Genomic DNA, 27161 nt, shown 5'->3' with positions numbered 1-27161 from the left:
AGTAAACCAGAAATAGAGATAGGAAGGAACGTAAGATGGTTGAAACAATAGGCAGAATGCTGGCCCCGTTACTTAGACACAGTTCTGTGTGGAGATCCCCCCACCTGGGCAACCTGTAAATAAAGATATATAGCCCAAGCCCAGTCCATATGTTCAATAGTCTTACTTCTTCCTGTTAAGGTTTTACCCCCCCAATGTACCTGGTGGAGTAGAGTTCTCCGACGATGCACCGACCGATCCTTCTTGCGTGCCTCCCTTTCAGGTGGGAGCCACGGATCATCGAGAGGTGTCGGGGAACTTGGCGTTCGGTGTCGGGGAATCGACGGCCCTTCTTGAGTGCCCTCCCTTTAAGGCAGGAGTCACGGGTCGTCGAACGTCCGACGGTGAACAGGGTGAACTATGGCAGGGAAGTGGCAGCTTTGTTCCTAGCGGTGCTCGTCGACGACAGAGTGTTGGCGTCCTGCAAGGAAGGGGCACCTCGGTGACAATAGTTCTGGACCGCAAAGAGATGATGAAGAACTGTGGCCCAGCAAGGGCGTCGAGTCGTCGTCGTCTCTGCAGTCTTTAGGTGGCAGGAAACCCACTGGTGGATGCTCCTCGGCGCGTCGATGGTCGGGCCTTCTCCAGCGGGAGACAAGCGGGTGACGATGCAGACGAGAGCGTCCGATGATCAATGGAAGTTCTTAGGCAAACAGGAGCACGGCGGCTCCGGTCGGCGACGGCGGTCATCGACAGTGGCGGACAACAGTCCAAGTGCTTCTCCTTGGAGTTCCGCAGCAGTCCCCATATCGGGTCGGCAGCCTGTCGTAGGTCTGTCTACCAGGGAGCGTTGGCAAAGATCAGCTGTGCACGATGGTCCCTCGTAGCTCGGGAAGAGGGCGCCTTACCAGGTCCTCTCTGGGTCAGTCCTTGGAGGCACAACAGCTTTCAGATTGTGAAGGAGAGCAACAGCAATTCTTCTCGTCCAGCAGGGCTTCAAGGTCAAGCGTCAGTTAATCCAGTTACTCGTCGTAGTGGACTTCAGCTTCTGAACACGATTCCTAGCAGTGAGAGGTCCCCAGATATACTGTTGATCTCCCATTCATTCTGCTGGGTCACACTCAAGCATCCAATCACGACTACGGGCATTCATGCAGGCAGGCAATCAGGCACACGAGGTATTCAGGCCATTCACTTCTCTCCAGACACTCACAACAAGTTATGTGTATTGGGACAAGTACCGAGCCATTCAACACTCCAAGCTGCATTCATACCGGTTTGGGGCAGGGTTGTCTCAGTCATTGTGTCAACCACCAGATACTAGACACCCACAACACAGAATGTATATTCGTCACACACTCTATTCATCCAGGTCCCACCCACAGGAGGTACCCACAACATACATCACCGGGAAGGCTCCAGCTAGTCTGACTGGGCCTTCACAACAACACCATATATGGCACTTCCATCCAACAGCCAGTCAGGGGGAAGAGACAGAGTCAGGGCTTCCCAGGACTTTGGGAAAACAAGGTAATGGGTAATAGAAAGCAAGAGGCCACCGGGGCCATCTTGTTTTCCATCAGGAATCAACTGATCCCAATGGCAGGGCCGGGGTATCCCAAAATGGAGGATACTCCGCGCACCTGTCAAATTCAGCATGGAGCTGCCACCAGCCCCTACCCTGCTCTGTGGGCCACCCACAGGTGCCCAAAAACACACACTAGGGGCACAGGGTTGTACCCCACCCATGAGTGCCATAAGGGTATCCCACGGGTCCGTTCACCAAACCAAAAGAAAGAGAGCTGCACTGCCAGGAGTCCCACATGAACTCCTGCGCGGAAAACACGACAGAACACACGATAAAAACAGTAAAGGACAAGGATACGGAGGCCCTGTCCCTCCGATGCATTTCCAGCATCGCAGTCACCCCCCCCAGACTGAGGTGGAGATTGCCTAATCTCCCACGGGATAGACACCCTCATCCAGACGGTCAACATACCTTCTGGAAAGGCCATCTGCATTATCGTGACTCTTCCCTGGTCTGTGCTCTATGGTGAAGTCTAGCCCTTGCAGGCTAATTGACAACCTGAGCAGTTTCGGGTTCTCACCCTTCATCTGCATAAGCCACTTTAGGGGCTTATGATCCATTTGGACCTTGAAGGTAGACCCCGTAAGGTAGGGCCTAAAACGCCTAAGGCTCCAAACTATACTAAAACATTCCTTTTCAACAGTAGCCCACCTAAGTTCTCTACCCTTGAGTTGTCTACTGATGAATATGATAGGATGTTCTCTCCCTTTGGCATCTAACTGGGACAAGACAGCTCCAATTCCGGTGTCGCAGGCATCCGTCTGGACGATAAAGGGTCGGCTGTAGTCAGGCGCACACAACACGGGTGCTTTAAAGGCCCTCTGACAGTCTTCAGTCCAATTGACTTTCCTAGGCTGCTTGGGTGAAGTCCGAGCTGTCAGTGGTGCAGCTATGGTTCCATAGACCGCCATGAAATTGCGATAGTACCCAGTGAGACCCAAAAAGGCTCTCACCTGGGTTTGAGTAGTGGGAGTCTCCCAGTCCTGTACATCCTGTACCTTACTGGGGAGAGGTTGGATTCGACCCCCTTCTACCTCATGACCAAGATACGTGACTTTCCCCTGAGCTATCTGGCACTTGGTGGCCTTGATAGTGAGGTTAGCCCTCGTTAAGGCCTGCAACACTCTACCCAGATGTGTCAAGTGGTCTTCCCAAGTGGAACTGTAGACGGCAATGTCGTCTAAATAAGCCACACAAAAGGCTTCCAGCCCACTGAGAGCATGATTGACCAATCTCTGGAAGGTGGCAGGGGCATTCTTCAACCCAAAAGGCATGACCCTAAACTGGTAGAGTCCCTCTGGTGTAGAGAACGCCGTCTTTTCCTTGACATGGTCCGTCACAGCTATTTGCCAATAGCCTGAGGTGAGGTCAAAGGTGCTCACAAATTTGGCAGCACCTATGGTGTCCACGAGCTCATCAGCCCTGGGCAATGGGTGCGCGTCAGTTTTGGTGACGGCATTGACTCCTCGGTAGTCCACACAGAACTTCCAATCCTTGGTACCGGCCTGGGAACTGGCCTTGGGGACAAGGACCACAGGACTGGACCAGGGACTGGTTGAGGGTTCAATAACACCCAGATCCAACATCTTGGCGACCTCAGCCTGGATGTGTAACCGTATCTGACATGCGGTAGCGCCTGCTATTGACAGGCACGCTGTCACCAGTGTCAATCTCGTGCTTACACCACGGTGTAAGGCCTGGCATCAGCGAAAACAGAGAGGCATACTGCTGGAGCAAAGTCCTGAAGGCCCTCTGCTGCTCGGTTGTCAAATCTGGAGAGAGCTGTACTCCCTCCAGTGAGCCATCCTGAGGGTTGCTATGCAGCAAATCAGGAAGGGGCTCGCTCTCATTCTCTTCTTGCTCTGAAGCCAGAAAGAGACATGAGACTTCTGCTCGCCTGTGGAACGGCTTGAGCCTATTAACATGGAATACCTGAGGGGCTACCCCTTGGATTCCCATGTCAACCAGATAATTGACCTCACCCATCTTGGAGACTATCCGGAAGGGTCCAGTCCATTTATCTGCCAATGCCCGAGGCTTGGTAGGCTACATCACGAGGACCTCCTGTCCTGGAGTCCATTCCACTTGCGATGCTTTAAGGCCATGCAAATATTTGTTCAATTCCTGGCTGGCCTTGAGATTCGCCGTTGCTTGTCCCATCATCTGTGTCATACTCTGTCTGAGGCCTAACACATAGTCCCCCACTTGCTTGGCGGGACCGGGAGGGGTGGCTTCCAAGCCTTCTCTGATCAAGGCGAGGGGCCCCCTCACGGGATGTCCAAAGAGCAACTCAAAGGGGCTGAAACCAACACCCTCTTGAGGTACCTCGGTAAGCAAACAGCAGGCATGGCAGGAGGAGATCCCATTTAGGGGCTCTTCCAAAGCACCTAGCATGCCCTTGAGAGTTTTATTAAATCTCTCAACCAGACCATTGGTCTGGGGGTGGTAAGAAGTGGAGAACTTGTAGGTTACCCTGCATTCTTTCCACATGGTTTTCATGTAACTAGACATGAAGTTGGATCCTCGGTCAGAGACAACCTCCTTGAGGAATCCAACGCGGGTGAAAATGCCCAGGAGGGCCCGGGCAACCACCTTGGCAGTAACAGTCCGAAGGGGTATAGCCTCAGAGTACCTGGTGGCATGATCTACCAAAACCAGGATGAACCGATGTCCACCTGACGTGGGAGGGTCAAGGGGACCGACAATGTCGATGCCCACCCTCTCAAATGGTGGGCCAACCACTGGCAATGGCTGCAGTGGGGCAATGACACTGCCTCCAGTCTTGCCAGACAACTGACAAGTTGGGCAGGTCCTGCAGTGGGACTCCACTTCTACTCCCATCCAGGGCCAGTAGAAATGGGCAGATAGCCTCTGCTTAGTCTTCTTGGTACCAAGATGACCAGCCAAAGGCACCTCATGCGCCAACTGCAGTAGGAAGGGCTGGTAAACCTGGGGTACCACCAACCTTTTGAGGGCACCAGGTTCAGGCTTAGTGGGCCAACTAACAAGGAGCTCACCCTCCCAATAAATCCAGAAAGTCCTAGGCACTTCGCCTTGTGCCTGGGACAGGGCCTGTTTCCTCAGACCCTCGAGAGAGGGACACTCTCTCTGTCCTTTACAGAAGTCTGCCCGGGAGGGTCCCCCTTCAGCTAACAAGCATTCAAGATCGGGATGATCCTCCGGGTTGAGAACCTCTCCCAGAGGAGAGTCTTCTGGCTCTTCTCCCACAGGAGTTGAGACGGGGTTTACCACTGGACCCAGCCCGTCAGGAGCATGGATCCCAATGGGTGCTGTAGGAACAGCAGGAAGAGAAGGGGCTCCCTCCACAGAGGTGGCCTTCTTGCTCTTCCTTTGTCGTGCCTTAGGCCGTACCTTCGGCTCGGATACCTGACTCAGAGCCAGACCCGGTGTCACCTGTGACCTAGTGACCGCAGCAGCAGTCATGGGAAGACCATCTCCGATCAATCCCAACTCGACTAGATCGTTACCTAACAGAATGTTAGCAGGAAGCAGTCCTGAACCAGGACAGGAAGCTTTGCTGTCTTGTCTCCAATTACGAGTGTGACTCGGGCTACAGGTGATAATTTGGGAGGCCCACCAGCTAACCTGGTGGTTCTCAGAGGAGCATCTACATAGTCCTCTGGCTTGAGCAGGGTCCTGTCCACCACTGTCATGCTTGCCCCAGTATCTCTCAAACCAGTAGAAGGCTGGCCATTCAGGAGGACATTTCTCAAAAATCTACGGGTGTTCTGTGGGATAGTCGCCAGTACTTCTGCGTACTGGTCCCAGGCCCCAAGGGACACTAAGGAAATCTCTACGGGAGCACCAAAGGTGATCCCTGTAGAGGAGGGGAGGACATGGGCCTCCACCTCAGACATGGGGTAAGGGTAGGTCAGGCTGACAGCCTGTACTTCGAGTGCATTACCTTTACACTTGGAGTCACCCCTTTTGTGATCCAGAGCCCCACAGTCCCAACAAGTGCCGGGAGTGCGGGGTACGGTACTGGAACCACCGGGAGCCTGCTTTGCAGCAGGTGGACCACTACTCTTATTCCCACCCACAGATGACTTATCCCCACTAGATTTTTGGGTCTTATGAGAGGAGGGTTTAGGTTTATTCGACTGTGACTGCTTTTGGGACGCCTCAGCTTTCTGAGAGGCCCCCTTTTCTTTGTCCTTGTCCTTCCCACTGGAGTCCTTAGGGGACACCCGATGGGAGACCCACTTGTCAGCCAACCTAGCCAGCTTCAAGGGATCCAAAATGTTCTGGTCAGCAACATACTGATGCAGCTCCGGTGAACAGGCTTCAAAAAAATGCTCAAAAAACAACAGGTGGGACAATTCAACAAAAGTTTTCACCTTGTAACCGTCAATCCACCCCATCATATCCATGTGCGCAGCACTCACCCAGTCAACCCAAGACACATTCTCTCTTTTCTTAAAATCCCTGAACCTTTTAAGGTATTGGGTAGGTGTCTTGCCAAACTTGGCAATCAAAGCAGATTTCATACACTCATACTGACCCCGTTCTTCCACACTCAGCTTCAGAATACAGTCATATCCAGTTTGAGGCACTCCTCTTAGCAAACACTTAGCCCAATCTCTTTTGTCAACATCATGAATTGCACAAGCCATTTCAAACGCTTCAATCCATTGGAGGATATCAGAACCCTCCGAAAACACACCAACCAAATCCTTCATATATTTAGTGGCTGGGGACCTGACACTCTCACTGGGTTTCGCTGAAGTCTCCACTCGAGCTTTCTCTAGCTGGATTCTCTGACATTCAGTGTCCTTGTCTTTGAGTTCAAGATCCCTATTCTTGAGTTCCACTTGTTGCGCCAGCTCCTCTTTCTTAAGCTCAGCATCTATTTCCAACTTGCGATATTCAAAGGCCAATTTCATCCTTAATAACTCAAGTTCCAAGGAATTGCTGGGGTTCGGAACAGAGGCAGCAGGAATGGCGGCATTCCCAGAAACAGATTCAGTAGAAACCCCAGGGGCAGAGTCCTCATTGGTTGCATTCCCCCCTCATCAAGAGGTTCACCATCGGTCTGGTAGTCCACCAGGGCAGCTATCAGCTCAGCCCTAGACTTATCCACAAAGTCTAATTCCCTGGCTTCACAAGCACTCTGGAGAGCCTCTAAGCTCATCCGAGTCATTTTACCATTCACAATAGACTCCATTGCTTGTAATACAGTTATTTTGTACACACCCAAACCTTAATTTAATAAAGTGCGGATATTTTGTAAGTGGCACGGTTATACACTGATTCTTAAAACCATAAGCATCCCACCGCTGCCACCAGTGTAAAGACCGGTGGGGGGTGTCTGTACTTCCGCTCTCTATATGGTAGAGGAGAGGCACAGCAGACCCCAGCCAAGATTCTCTATATGGTAGCAATGGACGAGCAATCAAGGCCTAGCTTCTCAGGAGGTGATGCGGGCTGGTTCTTAAGTACAGTGTAGTCCCCAAACCCCCACAAAGGAATGTCCACACACTGTATTACTGAAAACACAGTCTTTATATAATTAATATTCAAAGGTATGTACACGATCACAATAACGCACTTTGTACTCGGAAGTCAATAATGATAAATATACACACGTCTAGAGTGGTACCACTAATGTTATCAAATCTCATTAAAGTGCATCAACTGTACGGTTAAAATGTCACATAGATCAATAACGAGTAAACCAGCAATAGAGATAGGAAGGAACGTAAGCTGGTTGAAACAATAGGCAGAATGCTGGCCCCGTTACCTAGACACAGTTCTGTGTGGAGATCCCCCCACCTGGGCAACCTGTAAATAAAGATATATAGCCCAAGCCCAGTCCATATGTTCAATAGTCTTACTTCTTCCTGTTAAGGTTTTACCCCCCAATGTACCTGGTGGAGTAGAGTTCTCCGACGATGCACGACCGATCCTTCTTGAGTGCCTCCCTTTCAGGCGGGAGCCACGGATCGTCGAGAGGTGTCGGGGAACTTGGCGTTCGGTGTCGGGGAATCGACGGCCCTTCTTGAGTGCCCTCCCTTTAAGGCAGGAGTCACGGGTCGTCGAACGTCCGACGGTGAACAGGGTGAACTATGGCAGGGAAGTGGCAGCTTCGTTCCTAGCGGTGCTCGTCGACGACAGAGCGTTGGCGTCCTGCAAGGAAGAGGCGTGCGGGGCATCTCGGTGACAATAGTTCTGGACCGCAAAGAGATGATGAAGAACTGTGGCCCAGCAGGGGCGTCGAGTCGTCTACGTCTCTGCAGTCTTTAGGTGGCGGGAAACCCACCGGTGGATGCTCCTCGGCGCGTCGACGGTCGGGCCTTCTCCAGCGGGAAACAAGCAGGTGACGATGCAGACGAGAGCGTCCGATGATCAATGGAAGTTCTTAGGCAAACGGGAGCACGGCGGCTCCGGTCGGAGACGGCGGTCGGCGACAGTGGCGGACAACAGCCGGAGTGCTTCTCCTTGGAGTTCCGCAGCAGTCCCCGTATCGGGTCGGCAGCCTGTCGTAGGTCTGTCTACCAGGGAGCGTTGGCAAAGATCAGCTGTGCGCGATGGTCCCTCGTAGCTCGGGAAGAGGGCGCCTTACCAGGTCCTCTCTGGGTCAGTCCTTGGAGGCACAACAGCTTTCAGATTGTGAAGGAGAGCAACAGCAATTCTTCTCGTCCAGCGTCAGTTAATCCAGTTACTCGTCGTAGTGGACTTCAGCTTCTGAACACGATTCCTAGCAGTGAGAGGTCCCCAGATATACTGTTGATCTCCCATTCATTCCGCTGTGTCACACTCAAGCATCCAATCACGACTACGGGCATTCATGCAGGCAGGCAGCCAATCAGGCACACAAGGTATTCAGGCCATTCACTTCTCTCCAGACACTCAGAACAAGTTATGGTTATTGGGACAAGTACCGAGCCATTCAACACTCCAAGCTGTATTCATACCGGTTTCGGGCAGGGTTGTCTCAGTCATTGTGTCAACCACTAGATACTAGACACCCACAACACAGAATGTATATTCGTCACACACTCTATTCACCCAGGTCCCACCCACAGGAGGTACCCACAACATACATCACCGGGAAGGCTCCAGCTAGTCTGACTGGGCCTTCACAACAACACCATATATGGCACTTCCATCCAACAGCCAGTCAGGGGGAAGGGACAGAGTCAGGGCTTCCCAGGACTTTGGGAAAACAAGGTAATGGGTAATAGGAAGTAAGAGGCCACCGGGGCCATCTTGTTTTCCATCAGGAATCAACTGATCCCAATGGCAGGGCCGGGGTATCCCAAGATGGAGGATACTCCGCGCACCTGTCAAATTCAGCATACACTAGGGGCACAGGGTTGTACCCCCACCCATGGGTGCCATAAGGGAATCCCATGGGTCCGTTCACCAAACCAAAAGAAAGAGAGCTGCACCGCCAGGAGTCCCACATGAACTCCTGCGCGGAAAACACGACAGAACACACGATAAAAACAGTAAAGGACAAGGATACGGAGGCCCTGTCCCTCCGATGCATTTCCAGCATCACACTGACATCCGAGAAATATTAATGGACCTAAAAGCTGGAATAGGCGATCTAGACTGCAAAATGGACACACTATCGTCTAAAGTAGACCTCCTTCAATATCTCCTCGACAAACACAGCGATAGACTAGACAACGTTGAGCAAAGAGTCTCAGACCTCGACGATGGAACGTCCTCACTCACCACAAGAGTCACCACGCTGGAAGGTCAAATGAAAGCAGTCCTAGCTAAAAATGAAGACCTAGAAGGACGTTCCAGACAGAACAACATAAGGGTGATCGGAATTAGAGAACAGCAGTTACAGACTAAAAATGGAGGAACATATTGAAAAACTGTGCATAGAACTGTTCGGATCTAACGAACTATCCCAGCTGTTCGTATTAGAGAAAGCCCACAGAATCCCGTCCACCAGATCTATCTCAGGCACACCACCAAGGCCAATTATAGCCAAACTGCTAAACTTTAAGGACAGAGATAAAATCTTGAGATTGGCAAGGGAGAAAGGCAAACTCCAGTTCGATGGCGATGAAATCCAATTCTATCCGGACTTCTCCCCGCCAGTACAAGCCCAACGAAAGTCCTTCACCCACGTTAAGCACAGACTCCGGGACAACCAAATCCCCTACTCGATGCTCTTTCCAGCGAAACTCTGCATCCAACATGATGGAAGTACACACTTCTTTACTACAACCGACGAGGCCACACTGTACCTAGACAGACGGGGGTGTAAACCAGCCAATCAAAATGCCGGACCAGCGAGGAGGGAGAGAGGAGGCAGAATTCCTACCTGAAGATTAACCGGCACACTGATGCTCACCTGCACTTTGCTGTCAGGGCAATATCAGCATGGGGAATGGGAACCGACGCTTGGAGGGACACCAGCGCCTCATGCACAGCATGTTTCTAGATCAAATTGGGGGAGTTCCCGGCTGTCTAGTTGGGGGTTGTCCGCGCTATGGGAAGAGTTCTAATGTTGCCGGTTTGGACACGCGCCACCCAGCCCCGGCCTCGGCCCCTCCACCCTGGAAAGCCCCCCGTTTCTGCAAAGTCTCCAAGCTAGGATCAAAACCCCCGCACCCTGCACCACCTCCGCCTCAGCAATCCCGCCTAGCCAAAGACCCAGTCAATCAGAATCAAATCCACCTAAAATCCCTACATCTGATACAAGCAACACCAAAGCGAATATACTAGACATCTCGCTCCATTCAAAGTCGCAACCTGGAACATAAGGGGAGGTAACATCCCGTCTAAAACAAGAAAAATCCTCCAATACTTAAAGAGGCATGAGATAGACGTAGCCATGATCCAGGAAACGCATCTGCTCCCAGGGAAAGATCACCTCTGGGCCAGAAGTTGGGGCTGTCATCGGTATTTCTCCTCATAATCGTCATACGCCAGAGGTGTCGCAATCCTAATCAGCAGAAAGACCAACTTCCGCCTTATCCTCACAGAGAAGGACTCCGAAGGCCGAGCGATCCTGGGGAGTGGTATCGCGGCAGGCCAAAAAATAATCCTAGTCAACTCCTACGGCCGCAACACTGACGGCGTCAACAACTTCGGATGGATAGTAAACCACCTCTCCACTCAAGATCCGACATCAATAATTTGGGGAGGCGATATGAACACAGTACTCGACCCAATGAAAGACTGAACGCGGACTACGCCACAGCCCATATCCAAGGCCAGTCTTCAAATATGAGAAATATGTAAAGCGTTCAACTTAAAAGACGCTTGGAGAGCCAGTAACGGAGACCAACAAGGCCACACCTTTCACTCGGCAGTACACAACTCGAGCTCCAGGATTGATTACATATTCTCCTCAGCAGACGGTCCACTAACAAGTGGCCCATGCCACATCCTACCAAGAACCCTCTCCGACCATTCGCCTGTGATCCTTACCCTCAACCCGTCTAGCCCCAGTCACCCGTTACAGCGCTGGCGTTTTAAAACTGGCTCAATGCGAGACGAAGTATTTGCTTCCGAACTAAAGGAAGAGATCACATCATTCCTTGAGGCCAACATAAACTCTGGCCCCCCAGCAACTACGATCTGGGAGACATTAAAATGTTTCACCAGGGGAGTATGCCTCGCCAACGAGAACGGCATCCTCAAGCTCATCAGGCGAGAACTAACAGCCAGTGAAGAGAAGCTCAAACTCCTCGAACTCAAAACAACAGGCACAAACGATCCTGGCTCAAACGCTGCTCTAAAGGAAGAACTACAAAAGTTCAATGACACAGCAGACCGTGAAATGAAATTTCTGAATCGCTACAGTCAGGTCCGACAATACGGAGAAGGCCGGCCAAAAACCCGGTGCTCTCCTAGCAAGACTGATAAAGGCTGATAACAAACTACCACCAATAGACGAAATACGCACCAAACAAGGCGAAACAACCCACACTGATGACGGAATCGCGGAGGAATTCAGACTCTTCTACCAGGAGTTATACAGCACCAAACACAAAGCAAACACAAAAGTCGCACTGGAGTACCTCGAAAACACAGAACTATACTGGGTCGAGAGCCAACTGCGAGAGCCACTCAACAAACTCGTCTCCCTGGAAGAGATCATCGAAGCAAACAAATCCCTTCCGAACTCCAAAGCCCCCGGCCCGGATGGCCTGACGGGCAAATTCTATAAATCATTTGCTCACACCCTGGCCCCCCCTCCTGGCTGCAGTCTACAAAGAAGCACTAGAAAAAGGCGTCCTCCCCCAGACGACCTGTGACGCCAACATAATTCTCCTACACAAACAAGGTAAACCTCCAGAGGAGTGCGCGTCCTACCGCCCCATTTCTCTCCTTAATCTCGACAACAAAATTCTCGCAAAAGTACTCACAAACAGACTAATGCTGCTAATGCCCGCACTGGTGCTAGCAGACCAGGCAGGATTTATTCCCGCCGTAATACGACCTTTGGCATCAGAAGACTCTTGGAGTCATTGAAGCACTCGACCCATCCCAGCAAGCAATTGCAGTGCTGCTAGACGCCGAGAAGGCATTCGATTCGATGGAGTGGCCGTTCCTATTCGCGGTGCTCACCAGAATGGGGCTGGGAGCCCGATTCATAAAATTGGTATCCCTTCTATACACCAAACCACGGGCCAGCATCATCGTAGGGGCGGCAAAGTCATCCCCCATAGAGCTGCAACGAGGCACAAGACAAGGCTGCCCGCTCTCTGCATTGATGTTTGCCTTGGTAATGGAACCACTGGCTTCCAAACTCCGGGAGCAGCGTCAACTCAGAGGACTCACCATAGGCCCGCACAAGCTGATCATATCCTTATATAGGGACGACATAGCATTATTCATCCGAGACGCCGAGGAAAACTTAAACCCGGTCATGAGAGAAGTCATTAAATTTGGGACAGCCTCCGGGTTAAAGATTAATCAGACGAAATCCATTATCTTCCCGCTGACGCCAGCGATTAAGTTATTCACCGATGACTTCCAATTCACATGGAAAACATCTAGAGTCTTATACTTAGGGATACAAATGTCACTAAGCTACCAAGATGTGTTCCGGGATAACTATGAAGAAGTCATCAAAACTCTGCAAGATAAAGTATCACGCTGGAAAACCCTACCACTAACCCTGTGGAGAAGGACCTCTTTGGTCAAAATGGTAATCCTCCCAAAACTCCTGTACCTGTTTACTAATATCCCCATACTACTACAGCAATCCTTTATGAAAAAGCTAAAGAGCATGGTTCTCGAGCCCTTCTGGGGAGGGAAACCAGCCAGAGTGGCGTACACGACTCTGACTCTTCCAATATCACACGGGGGAATGGCCCTCCCAGACCTAGAAAAATACTACTGTGCGGCGCAAGCTCAGTTCCTCAGCTATTGGTACTCCACTCTTGCAATCAGACCACATGTACAAATAGAACGGGCCCTGGCAACACCTGGCAACACCTAACTTCTTAACTGCGGTCATCTTCAGTCAAATCCCGGTCCCCTACACCACCATGAACGTGATGCTCTCAACCTGGGTGATCTGGAAGAAAATCACCCAAAGATACAAGATACAGACACGATACTCACCTCTTCTCCCCGTCAAGTTCATTCCTGGGGTCCCGCTGACATCAGAGAGGGTCTTTCTCCAGTGGGTCGAAAAACTAAGCCCTCGACACATTCCTCTACTTCAGAACTCGATATACCCTGCAAGCACACCTACCTGACTTCCCGCAACAACCCCCGACCTGGCAACTTCTCCACAACGTTATACAAGCACAAGGTGAGGGCAGATTGGTATCACAAATCTACAGAACAATTATCACTGACACAATCCCTACCAACACCCGTATAAAAACTAGATGGGAAAAAGCCCTACACATAACCATCTCTGAAGAGGACTGGTCCTCGATCCTGGGACAAACACAAAAGATAGCCCTCAACTCACGCTTCAAACTAATCCAATTTAACTTTCTCCACCAGACGTACCACACGCCGGCAAAAGCAATCAAACACCATCCCGAATCTTCATCAAAATGCGAAAGATGTGGAGCACCTAATGCCGACTTTGTTCATCTCGCATGGAATGCCCCAAACTGACCCCCTTTTGGAACTAGGTCCTTGAGATGACAGCGGCAATCGTGGGAGAAGAGGTACAGCCAATCCCGACAGCAGGCCTGCTGGGCATGACAAGACTACTATTGGCGTCAATCAGAAGGCTAGCTAGCTGGACTACTACTAATGCTGGCCCGCAGGAGAATCGCCATGTCCTGGGGTCGAGGCCTCCTCCCCACAATCTCCAACTGGCGCAGAGACATCCTTTACAGCCAAGACGTGGAGACGGACTTCATTAAATCTCTGCCTTTACACGCGCGACCACCAGACATCTGGGGCCCAGTGATACTGTTCTTAATGAAAGAAGCAGAAGACTCCCCGATCTCTACATCAAGGACCTAACAAGCAAAAAAAAAAAGGCACAACACGACGGGAGACTAGGCCTGGTGATTCCCTCTCGTGAGCCGTGACGTGGAAATGAACAAACAAACAATATATACCCGAGAACACAGAACTTTGAGGCAGGGAGTGCGGGGGGGGGGCTTGATGAGAATGGGCAAGGCGCACAGTTGAATCCACCCTAATGTGGGTGTGTAGTTGTACCATGTTAAAAAAAAACAAAAATAAAGGTTTAAAAAAAAAGAAGCAGCCCCACAGACCAGTAGTGAAAATAGTGGCGAGAGAGACTCAAAGAAGGCGAAGAAACCTGTGAATACAGACTCTGATGGCTCAGTGGACAAAGGAGGATGGCAGTGCAGCCATCATGGGGATAATGGAGGGAGCAACCCAGGACAGCCCTCGGAGCAGAGGAGGTGGGGTAGTGGTATCACAGTAGCCTTCCAGGCGACAGCATCTACTAAAAAGAAGGCATGAGACCCTGCAGAAAGCAGCATACAGCAGCATTAAAATGACCCAAAGACGATCCCAGCAAGAAAGGCCCAACTTACAACCAAAGGGCGTCAGCAGGAGGATGGAGGAAACCCGGTCTAGACATCTAGAAGCAGAAAACCCCAAGCGGGATGTGCAATACCACTGCATCCAGCCAGTATAGCCTGATGAGTTCCTAAAAATGCACAAATGGCAGGAATCAGTAAGAAAGTCCTACAGCAGGTTAGGAGACCTGCTTCTTCTGAAAATGTAACGAGCAGGGACCACGCAAAGCCTTAGGTACTGCAGGGGACTGACCAAAACCAGCCCACCAAGCACAAAAAGGGGCGTAGGGACAAAGGATTCAGGTGGCCAACCATTCTTGTGAAGCCAATACTAATGTACAGCTGCCACCAGCCTACAGCCTAAAACCAATGTAGGGTGCTATAATCGCACTACGTCAAAAATGGGGTGCTTGTGCTTGAGAGTCACCCCTGTGTCTGGGAGACTTTTGGACCATCTGGGACCATACACTTTAAGCTAGGGAAGAAAAATTGCAATGGCAGAGGGACTTTAGTAGAAGTACCTCTGGACACAAAAAATATGTCCGTTTTCCAGAATAATAGAGAAGAAAAAACAAAACGCTGATGGGCCCTAGAAAATGCCCATGGAATCCACAAAAAATAGAAATTCTTTCTTAACATCCCCACACACACACATAGAGACAAGGTACAGTGTTGTGACGGTCCAATGTGTTAATATCCCCTCAAATATATCGCCATACAAAAATATTGCCATATTTTTGCAGCAATATTAAGCCATGGAACATGCGGGGGAAACCCCCGGAAACCCCATATTTTTTTTAATGGTGTGGGGGACATACTCCGCAACCCCAGCTCCCAATACCCCCATAAATTATCCCCACTAATATTATCGCCTATGGCCACCCCACGACCATATATATAGCAATATTATTGGTGGGGATAATATTACCTGATACCGTTGTGACCCCTTAGGACTTCGAGAAGGACAATGTCAATCTCTATTTTAGGTACATGGAGCAGCGGCTCAATCAAGACCATGGGTAGTCAAAATGATTCAACTGTTGGAGACCATTCTGCTTACACAGATGTGACCAGCCTAGACACATGACTGAAAGGGAGGATATATTTGGTGCCACAGTATTAAAGACCCGTAAGGCTAAGTACAAAAAGTACAAAGCCAGACTCCCACAGAGGCTTTAGATTAAGCCTGGCGGAAACCAAGGATTCGAGCACAAAATACACAGGGTCACCACATCAACTAAAAGAGGACTTTCCACCTAACAGTAAGAGTATGTTAGGAAGCAGTGTGATATTGCAGCCAGTGAGGTCATGACTTTCATTCACTGGTAGAGGTGAATCGGTAGACCCAATTGGACAACCTCTATAAAAAAAAAAAACACCAATTTTGCCCTAGGAAATTGGATTACCATAGATTACCAGTGGTCTATGGACCACTGTCATTTGAACTTTCATGTTAACATGCATATTAGCCAGGATTGAAGGTGACCGTCTACCGCAAACCCTAGAGCTGGGCATGAGGAATGCTGATTCATAAAACAGCCAGAAGGTTCTTTCTTAATAGGCTGAAAGAAGAATATGCAGTGGCATCAAGTTTGGTGACATTCCACCATTGACAGATTCAGCTCTGACGAAAAATAATGGATGTTGTCAGTCATAAAGTGATTATCGAGTAATAGCTTCAACCATGTCAATCAGAACCACTACGAGGCCACTGGGTTGATAGGCATTGTGCAAGATATAACCTTGTGTTATTTCAAAAGATACTTACATGGAATAACCTGGGCATACTTGCAAAGCCTACAGGTGAAACAAAGAAATATTCCTGAGCTGTACCCATGTACAGCAACCAGAACGCACAAATACCGAAGTCAAAATGCGCAAGATTAATTCTCATTGGATTGTGCAAAATACAAAGAAGGTATCGGAAAAGTCTTATTACTGCACATTTTTGTATCTGGTTAAGCAGAAGGACACATTTAAGAGTCAGTTTAGATCGAAATTATAAATGTACTGTTTTCATATTATGGATAGCCATCCTACTGATCACCAGTCCCAACAGGACAAACCCATTGGTGAGGGCCCCAAAGAGCCCCCCTTTATCATAACTTTTCTTCGTGGCAGGTTTCAATTCTTTCTCCAGTATGTAATATGGAAGACCATGAAAGAAGATACACTTGTCAAAATTATCAAAAACGCATGTAATAATATAAACAGATACATTAACATAGAGGTTCTATAAATGTTTACCAAAGAGATTTTCGCCTTATTATTTTTAATCGATTTTTCCACTTGGTTTTACTGCAAAATGTTTGGGGGGCCCTATCCCTTACTACACCAACCCCCTGAACCCATATATAGACATTACTCCCACTTACCATATGCATTTTGCAGCAAAACAAAGTGGAGAAAGAAAATTGGCAAAATTAATTCCGCAAACCTGTAGGTCAGCAAAAGTAGGCTAGACCAACACAGATAATGCACATTTGGTCATAAACAAAAAACACTGTTATTTTGTTTCTGGTGTTTCCTTACAATGGTATTCTGTGTGATATTTGTGTCTGGTGTTTCCTTACAATGGTATTCTGTGTGATAATTTGTTTCCATCCAGATCTATGGAACTAGTAAACCGCGTTTGGAGTGAATCCACTCCACTCTATGACCTCTCTGATACTAGGAAGCTTGTCCTCCAGCATGCTTGCTTTGAATGTATGAAAAGGTCCAAACACTATTCATTTGCCTATTTAAATCATAGGTATGAGGGTACATAATCTTTGATTTGCATATGATTTTGGGAATTCTCTGGACGTGATTAGGAGTGGGGGTGGATTTCTTGAAGAGGTCTTTATGTAACTTTTGGTCACTTCTGAGGGAAGTGGGTTGAGGTGTGGCTAGACCAAGGTGGGGACACTTGTACACTTAACTTGTTTTCTTTATGCAAAATGTTGCCAGTGCAACCATGAACTTAACACAGTCCGGTCCACTATCAGTTTCTTCCGACTCACCGGCTGTGCTGAACTTGTTGGCTTTTCTTCCGCTGGAGTCTAGGCTGGTACCATGGCGGCAAGGTGTTTTTCCCCGCCCTGGCTATCAGTGCGGGAGGGCCCAGAGTACCATTAACATCTGTCACACTAATTGCCAGCTGCTATTCCCAGTCATACGGTTCTTTTATCGAAGGCTTCGCGGGTCTGGATTGAAAAGGGCAAGGGTAACTCCCTCCTTGTCTTCCTTTCGGTTCCCACCACCTTTCTTCTTCATTTGGCCTGCCGTCCCGGAACAACTGCTTCCTCGTGCGTTCGACCTTGCTCAAAGTGTGCCTTTGTGCTCTGCATTTTAAACCCTGTGGGGGAGGGAAAGGGCTGTCAGGTGTGTGTAGTGATCGGCAATTACCTGACTCTGCCTGACCCTGGTGTTGGGACATGTCAGGTAAATGGCTGTGGTGTTAGTCTGTTGTCTTTCACGGTGTGAGAAACTGTTCATGTAGTAAAAGGGGGGTAGAGTTTCTAAATACCCTACGGGGTAGGATGGGGAAAAAGGTGTTATAAGGAAGTGGATACCGCACCTCAACCTTTGGTGTCCCACTTCCACTTCCCAAAGACCCCCATCCAACATCCTTCCGCACTGGTCCACCCCTAGGAACTGGATCCAATAGTGATGGCCGTGTTCTGGCCACCTGGATGGCAGATCCCTGGGGACTAGCTGGTGACACACCTTCAGGTTCTCACACAGTGCAGTCTTCAAGTGGGTGGACCATCTACATAAGAAGGAGGCTATTTTCTGGGCAGAATATAGAACTGTCACAAGAGAGCACTCTAGCTGTTCTGCCTGTCAGTCCAACAGAATGGCTTCTCTCTTCTCACAGTCCTACTCAAGGTGCAGTGGGGCTGTACATGTCGGAATTCTTGTGCAAGTGTACAAGTTAGAAAAGGGGACAAACTGTTACATAGTCATATCCCAGCTATACATTGCCCTTACAATCACAACATACATTTGTCTCTTTTCCAGGTGTTTGCTGTTGTGCTCCCTCAGCATAGGGCAAAATAGCACCCTAAGGAACGAACTTTCAAATGGTTATTATTCCTTTTTTCTAACATTTTCCTTGAAAGGTCCCCTCGAAATGTGTTTATACATTTTTTAATTCTTCATAATTCTATTCACTACGCTCGAAATGTGCAGTGTTGAGGTCTATGGACCGATTTGTCTCAAAATAAAATCAGATCTAATATGCTGTGGAAATGCCCATAGAATGACAATTGTACAATTCAAAGCAAACACAGAAAAAGAAAGTAGTTTGCTAAAAGTTCCACATCAACCATGTACACAGCATGTTGCAAATTAATTGTGGGTGGCAATGTGGTTCTGTCACACGAAGTGTTTGAGGGAGGCAGTTGCATTGTGTACCATCCGACCCCCGCTCTGTGTGACACAGCCATGAGCATTGCACCAACCATAATGTCCACCAGTAAGTTACAATCCCTATGGGCATCAAAAGGAACCCCTCATCTTCCTTTTTCACCTAACAAATGGCTTCAGTGTAGTTGTCCTAGGAGTCATTTACTCTTCATACTTTAATCAGGGAGATAATTTGACTTTCAAAAACATAGAATGACTTTTAAATTTTTAGGCGTGGACTTTTATGACTTGCCCTCCCAAATAAATGACTGATGCACTGGATATGTATTTAAATGTGGTTCCCTGAGATGTTTTTTGCAAGTTGATCCATGAGAATCCTTATCTTCTGGATTCCCTGTTCTATTGTGGTAAATTTACCCAGTTGATTATGATGGGAATACTGGACATGACATTATTTTCACACTTCTCTATTTCCCCCAAAATGTAGCTGCCAACACAACTTTGAGGCTCCGCTTCTCCTGGGCTTGCAGGCACTTGGTCTCAAACAAGTAGAAGAGTCTAATTTAGCCTTGGGACAGCGTAAGGGTTTGCTCTAACCACTCCCCCAAACAATCTCCAGTCAGCAGAGACCTGGGCTTGCCAGTGAGACATGCCACCACCGAAGATATGTCACCACAGCTTAGCATTATGAAGGGAATTCTTAAACCTTACTGATGGGAAAGCCCCCAAGTGACCAATGGGATTCTCCCTGAACTGGCCCACCCCTGGACATTTCCTAAAATACCCCTTAAGAACGTATTTACTGCTCCCCAAATCTTATGCTCTGTTTCCTACCTGAAAAAAGCTAGCTATTGACGCCTTCTGGAGAGCAAGAGTCATAGATGTCCTCTTGGAAGCAACAAAGTAATTAACACCTGTCAACCAGGAAGGACGACATACACTCTCATTTCTGTTCCCCAGCAATCTGTGTTGTGGTTCTGAAAGAGATAGCACATAGCCACAGATGTTCATCCAGGCCACCAAAAGATATTTGCACAAAAGGGCCTCACTCATGGAATGTCATGCCACATTGTTCCTGTGCCGAAGGAAAGCCTCATAGACATAAGCAAAGATCTGCAGGTGTGTTCAACTGAAATTGTTTCCCAAAAGTGTATTATATTGTCTTGCTTGTAATTTTGAATCTAGAAAAGGTACAATTAAACTTGAATGAAAATTATATTCTTGTTTAATAAACACATTGATTTTCTGCCACCAAGTAGGTCCTTACCAAGATTTAGGTTTGAACATATTTACAAAGCACACCTTTGGGTTCCCACACGTTTTACATGTGTTTGCTGTGCCTCCAGCGAATGTCACTTTTCGTATGTACATTTTCAAAATAGAAATGGATGTGCGCAATACTGGCATGGTCATTTTCCACGGGGAGCCAGAATTAATGTTACCAGTTAAATATATGTGATCATTGGGGCAACATACACATGCAGGAAGAAAGATGGAAACACCAAACGTTAAATTGACAACTTACTATCATACACTCTAATCTCAATATCCTCTCTCTCTCACACCTGATCTTGTTCAAATTGTCCCAGAATTGCTTTATCTCACAAAACCACTTGATATGATTGTTAATTTTATTCGGAAATGTACACAAATTCACTTTCTTACTCTGCTTGACTCATGCCATAACAAGCTTGCACGCCATGAATATCCGCTTTTCAATCCGCCACTGGACTTACTCCTGTTCCAAAGCTGTCCCTCAGGATCTTTCATTATTATTATGACCTTCGTGCGTGTCAAGATATGTGCCTTGCTTCCTGAACATGTATATGGGCTCATTAACAGTTCAACCTTTCCTTCTTACAGGTGTCTTCAGACCAATGGGACACGGGGCTGCCCCAACTGCCGGCGCTCCTCAGTAAAGCCGGGATTCGTGTGAGTTGGGTGCTCCCCTTACAGCGCCTCTCTGGGAACACAGCCAGTTTCTAATGTGGACTGAATTTTTTAGGGGACACAGCCGGTGGTCCCTGTCTCCGAACAAACGGATAGCGTGAATCCTTGGCTTTGGACCTGGGCCTGCATGCCATCCAGATGTCGCTGGTCTTACCGAGAATGTGTGCCCATCCAGGGTCTTATTCTCCTGCTGGTGTCAGATTTTCAGTGACAATATGGCTGCCCTGTAGCCATGCAGTGGTTGGGTACCACAGCACGCAGAGCTGGTACACACCATATCTCACAGTCATCTTTCTTCTCTTTTGAGATTGTGTTCTTTCAGTCCCAGTGGAGTGCTTCAGTGTCAGGGCGTGGTAAGAGAATGTAAAAATGGAACTGATGCAGACTGTGAGGGAATGTGCAGCTATGCAGTTCAGCTGCCATGTTGCTATGGGGACAGCACATTCCCATGGTGAACTTCCTGGACACAGCACAGGCACAATGAGTGTGATCCCCCTGTAAAGGCGGACATATAATACAGCCTGACAATACTCCTCATGTACAGATTTATAACTATTGCATAAACTATTCTGAAATCCCTCCAGCGTTTCTTGTCTTGGTCACCAGGGACCCTCACTGCAGCTCCCACCTGCTACACCTACCTAGCATGTTGGCTGGATAGTGGTTTCTGAGAGTTATTGGGTTGTAGGTGGGGCTGCGAGTTGTCGATTGGTAAGTAGGGCTGACCTTTGCTGGGTGGTAGGTTTGACTAAGGGTTGTCAGGTGATAAGTGGGACTGAGAGCTTGGGGGCAAGAAGTGAAATTGAGGGTTGGAATACAAAGTTTGTCTGATGGTTGTTGGGGTGATAAGTGGTGCAAGTTGTCGAGTGGTGAGTGGGGATGATGGTTGTTGGGTATGATATGATATGGCATTTATAACGCGCCTTTACACAGGTGCGGGAGGATGTGCTGAGCGTTGTTGGGTGGTAGGTTATATCGAGAGTGGTTATGGAAGCAAATTGTTCTAAGGTTGTCGAGGTGACATGTTGAGCAGAAGATTGACTCTTTGGTAAACGGGACTCAGGTTTATTGACTGGCATGTTGGACTAAATATTGTAGGGGTGGTCGGGGTCTGATTCACACAAGCATCTCTTCATGAAGTGGAGGCCGGCAGCAGCAGGCCCGGGGCTGGACTTGGATATTAGTGGTAAGGGTAGGACCGAATGCAGTTGTTATCATTGGCCCCACCAGTTGTGTGGTCAGCAAAGAGGGCCCCCACAATCTGGCACAGAGCCAGAAAATGGAGGGTGCTTTTGAATTTATGACGGAAGTGTTTGTCACATCTCAAACAGCCGCCTACCAATCTTATGCCCATGGTCCCCCCACTGTGCTTCAAAGACTTTACCACTACCCCACACAAGCGGCACTTCAAAGTGTCCAACTAACATTTCTATCACTGTTATATGATTGCTCCTTTCACTGTCCTGCATCGGCTCCAGCCCCACATTATTAAAACATAGGATATTACCACCATTAGTGCTCTACACAGTCCTTAGCCACTGTTCTACGCAGGGTCCTACCACTGCACTACTCAGGCTCATACAACTGTCTCACACTGGGCAAATGAGTGCCATTGACAAGGTAAAATCTCAAAATATTTAACTATTTTTTTCAAATTCAAGTTTATTTGGATAATATGTCACCCATGGAGCTTACACAAAAATGTGCAATACAGTAAAAATGTATATAACATTTAGCAAATTACATATAAGACATACACTTACCTAAAACCCATAACATTATTATCCAATAAAACATTTGAAATCCATGATTCTAACTTATAGTGCATAAAACAATACACTTTTATACAAAAGAACGGATTTGTAAAGCCATCCAGCTAGACAAAAACCTTCCTTTTTCCCAACGCCTAATATTCATAGCACTTACTAAAAAACTGTGCACGGTCCGTGTGACTTCTCTACTGTTGGCCATCAATTGAACCAATAATGTGGTCTTAGATCCGTTGCATGTTGTTTATATAATATATATAAGTAAAGCCAACACATCAATAATGTACCTTTTCCAACTCAGGGCATCACCAACTGACAACCCAAAAAATCTACACCCAATAGAATCCAGATTCCTAAACATCATAGCTTGTCATAATCACCTACATCACCTTCCTGACACTCCATCAGTCAACAACATGTATCATCTAATTTCTAACCAACTAGCCATCAAAACACTATACACTTCCTTTAATACACTAACCCATAAATACATGACAACAAATAAATTAAAACTAGCTAGATGCATTTTCTGGCTTGATATGTACAATATATTCAGTCTGATTGTGTCTTATTCCAGAATCTTCCAGTGCACTTCCTATTTCTTTGATCTCTCATTGAATGATACAAGATATTTCCCAACTTCCTTGTGTCGCTGTATCACCATTCCCTCGATGTTCATTCTGAAGTCACTTCACTATCCTACATACACTCCACTTGGGACCCTCCTCCCAAACCACCACAGACCCATTAATTGCTGATACTCCCTGAGAATGTATGATAACCCTTCCACACATGTTCATTCTGATCATATGGCCAACCTTGATTTTCCTTTATTTGACTTCATGTCTCCTTTCAAACCTACTTTTATTCTTCCACAACCACACTACTCCACATGATCTGGGCTGACAACTCAAAACGCAATACATGGCAACTCACCTGTGGCTGAATGTGGTGTGGTACAGTAAGTCCACATGTCTCCCCAGAAAAGCTCCCACATCTCAGTCCTGCACACTTTACTAGTTGAATACTGACTATATCAGTCATCTTATCTTCTTCAAGGCCATGTCGTTGTTGGCAATATATGGTCTTGGTGAAGTTCCTGGAACACTTTTCTCTAGAAAGTATGGCGCCCCCACCCCCCGACACCAGTTGCTCCTTGTTTTTCATCACAATCATCTCCATTAGCACACCTTTATACATCATTTAGAAAATCAATGACCATTCCTGTGGCCACCAATATACACTACATGAAACTGACCATTATACTCAATCAATACTAGCATCATGACATGGCTCCCTTTTCCCATTCCTTTTCCCATCCATTAAATATATCCGCAGTATCTAAAGCAACATACTCATATGACCCATCCGTTTCTCCATACTCACGGGGTATGAGTAACATACTAAGCAGCAGTTTGAAATTCCAATGTGCCTGGGCACATGCACAACAATGCCCCCTCACACGAAAAACCCTGGCACATGCTGCTGGACCCACCACACGCGTTTTTACCTTCTATAAGTTGCAGGAAGAGGTTATTTTTGGACCTTCTTTGCATCTATGGGCTGTGGCTATGGGTTTAGGGGTGTCCCTTTGGGCAACAAAGTGTTTTCCAAAACCAACCCCCACATCTTTTGCTTAGATTACTTGGGTACTCATCATGAATCTTCACTGGTGGGAAGATGCGTTTTACTGTTCTCCACCCACGGACCTGAAGTCCTTTGGTGGGTATATCTTTTGTATTATTTTCAGAGGCACCTCAGCCAGGTAATGTATTTCCAGCAAGTCTTCAAACCGTGAGTGGATCGTTGAGTTCCTCACTATTCCATGAGGCAGGCATTACCAGAGCCCACTCTCAGGGGTGGCTTGTAGAACTAACATCAGCGATCATACAGAGGGTCCGCTGGGGCATCATACACGCAGAGCTGCTGAGGTGCAACCTCTGACAAATACTGACCCTTGGGTAAAGGTGCCAGATATCCCATCTGGGTGTAATTGGGACACACCTGGGCAATCATCAGAGGGCTCTTTGTGGTCTCTAACTAAGCACTCTGGTCTGCACTGGAGCAGACGAGCCTGGGCCGCTATAGCCACATATATGACACATAAGGTACCACACTACTACTCTCACAAATGTGATTTGGTTAGGGGACCAGCCAGCGCAATACACTACTGCCTCAGTTCCCTTATGGATTCAAAGACTGGCAGAGGGAAGAGACAAGCAACTGCATTTCTGACCCAAGATTGTGGACGAGAACACACATGCCTTTGTTTGTTTGTTTGTTTGTTTGTTTGTTTGTTTGTTTGTTTATTACTTAATACAGCGCACCTCACCCTACGATATCTGGGCGCATTACAAGAAACGTAGGTGATTGAAATTACATACAAATATGCATAGCAGATGAAAAACAATACAGTATAATAATCTACAACGTGTAAAACATTTACAAGTATATTACAATGTCATGGCATGTAGGGAAACATGTCCAGCCGGGTAGAAACAAGTGCACTGCAAGGACGCAGCGAGTAAGGCATCAAGGTGATAGAAGACACAATACAGTTAGATGTCATTCATAACTAGCCACCTTGTTATGTTTATCCTGAAGCTTTGGAAGGTTTGGTCAATTCGCAAGTGAATGGGAAGGGCATTCCAGAATTAGGCAGCCTGAACAGGAAAGCTATTGCCGCCAGCCCTTTTCCAGTTGAATCTGGGAACTGTGATACAAAAGGAGTTAGCAGACCTAGTAGGCCGTGATGATGTTTTTTTGGTTATTTTTTCTCTTAAATACTGTGGTGCAGCATTGTTAAGGCATTTATGAGTAATGGATACTATTTTGAGTTGAATCCTATCCTGAATAGAAAGCCATTTGTGCTTTCTTCTAGTCTCTGAGATATGTTCTCTCCTTGGGATGCTCAATGCTGCCCTGAGAGCATTATTTTGTAGTATTTGGAGTTTATTTATGATTTGTTTGCTGGCTCCTGCATGAAGGGCATTACAATAATCGAATTTGGACAATATTAAGGCTCTCGATAGTGTGATGCAGCTCTTTTAGATAGGTACGGGTTACAAGCATGAATAAGCTTGCATGTGTACGCAGTTGCCGAGGCAGTTGCATTGATTTGTTTGCACAAGTTAAGGTAGAATCCAGGTAGAATCCTAGCATTTTAGTCTCTTTAGCGATGTTTATGACAATGCCGATGGTAAATGATGAGTATTGGGCATCGAGTTTATTGAGGTTAGTAGGGTCTCCTAGAATCAGAATCTCTGTCTTATCATCATTCAGACAGAAGCTGTGGACTGCCATCCATGCCTGAATGATAAGATACATTTTGTTGACTAGGGCAAGGTCAGAGTCATAGTTGCCTGAAAGAGGTATGAGAATCTGAGTGTCATCTGCATAATTCATGTAGACGACACCCAGATGATCAAGGACGTCGAACAGAGTTTTTGTGAATATATTATACATGGTCAGTGAGACGCAAGAGCCTTGCGGAACTCCACATGTGATGGGGACGGGTCGGCAGCAGCCGATGGAGAGAAGACTCTCATTGATCTGTTGCTGGGAAAGGATTGGATCCAGCCTGAGGCTTCTTGAGAGGAGTTAGCCGCAGATGATAGGTGTTCACAAAGAATCTTGTGGTCCACCAGATCGAAAGCCGCTGAGATGTCTAATAGTAGAAGTAAGGCACATTGCCTTTTGTCTTTCAGTTGGTAAATTTGCATTTTCATATCTATCAAGGCGGTTTCAGTGCCATGAAGTGGTCATAAACCAGATTGTCTTAGCCCTAAAAGATTATTAGTCTCTAGATATTGCTGGATCTGGAGGTATGCAGCTTTATCTATTATTTTAAGTAAGAATGGCACTGTCGTGATTGGCCTATAATTGGTTGGGATGGCCGGGTCCAGATTCGATTTCCTTAGCAACGGAAAAACCCATGCATCCTTAAGATTTGTAGGAACATTACAAGTGCGGAATGAGGCATTTATTAATTTGGTAATAAATGGGGCAAGATCTTTGGCGGCATCTTTGATTATTTGGGCCGGGCAAAAAGCACCTTGGCATCTTGAAGATTTAAGCAATGTTATAATCTTTTCGACCTCAGAGATGGTAACATGAGCAAATTTGAATTCTTGACGTGGATTAAGGGTGGGTTTTTGGCCCCTTAGCTGGGGTAGGGCCCCTCTTAACTTGGATACGTGAGTGCTTATCACACCTATGGCAGGCCTCGAAGAGAGCTCTGCACAGAGATCTGCACACATTGTATATCAGCTGAGGGATTTCTGTAAGGATTCTGAAGGCAAGAAGCAGCTTTGTTTTTGTTTTTCCATCAAGGCTGGGTATGCATTTCTCAGTACACTGGTCAACGTCCCACCCCCTTGGGGGATGGACTTTTCTCACACCCCCGTACATCCTCCTCTGTAGACTTCTGGTGATATTTACTACCCCTCCACAGAGCACCAAGGCCAATGTCAGCATATGTAGGGTCATCACATTAGAACACAGTCTATTCCAAAACTCAAAACATTCTATGGCAGCTCCTGCATTGAGGCTCTGTTTCAAGAA

The 27161-nt window shown here is 47.5% G+C and overlaps 1 protein-coding gene across 2 annotated transcripts in view; it reads left to right on the top strand.

The window, feature by feature from the left end:
• The window catches only part of RAPSN (receptor associated protein of the synapse), a 447427-nt gene extending 426019 nt beyond the window's left edge, over positions 1-21408 (top strand). For both annotated transcript variants that reach the window (XM_069623106.1, XM_069623107.1), the window contains exon 8: positions 20743-21408. In XM_069623106.1, the coding sequence (XP_069479207.1) occupies positions 20743-20815 (73 nt within the window). In that variant the 3' untranslated portion in view covers positions 20816-21408. The remainder of the gene's footprint in view (positions 1-20742) is intronic.
• The last annotated feature ends 5753 nt before the right edge of the window (positions 21409-27161 follow it).

This window comes from Ambystoma mexicanum, chromosome 11, assembly GCF_040938575.1.
Source record: "Ambystoma mexicanum isolate Mex_15411 chromosome 11, UKY_AmexF1_1, whole genome shotgun sequence".
Lineage (NCBI taxonomy): Eukaryota > Metazoa > Chordata > Amphibia > Caudata > Ambystomatidae > Ambystoma > Ambystoma mexicanum.
Note: the sequence above shows the minus strand (reverse complement) of the source record. Positions and strands in the feature narration are given on the sequence as shown.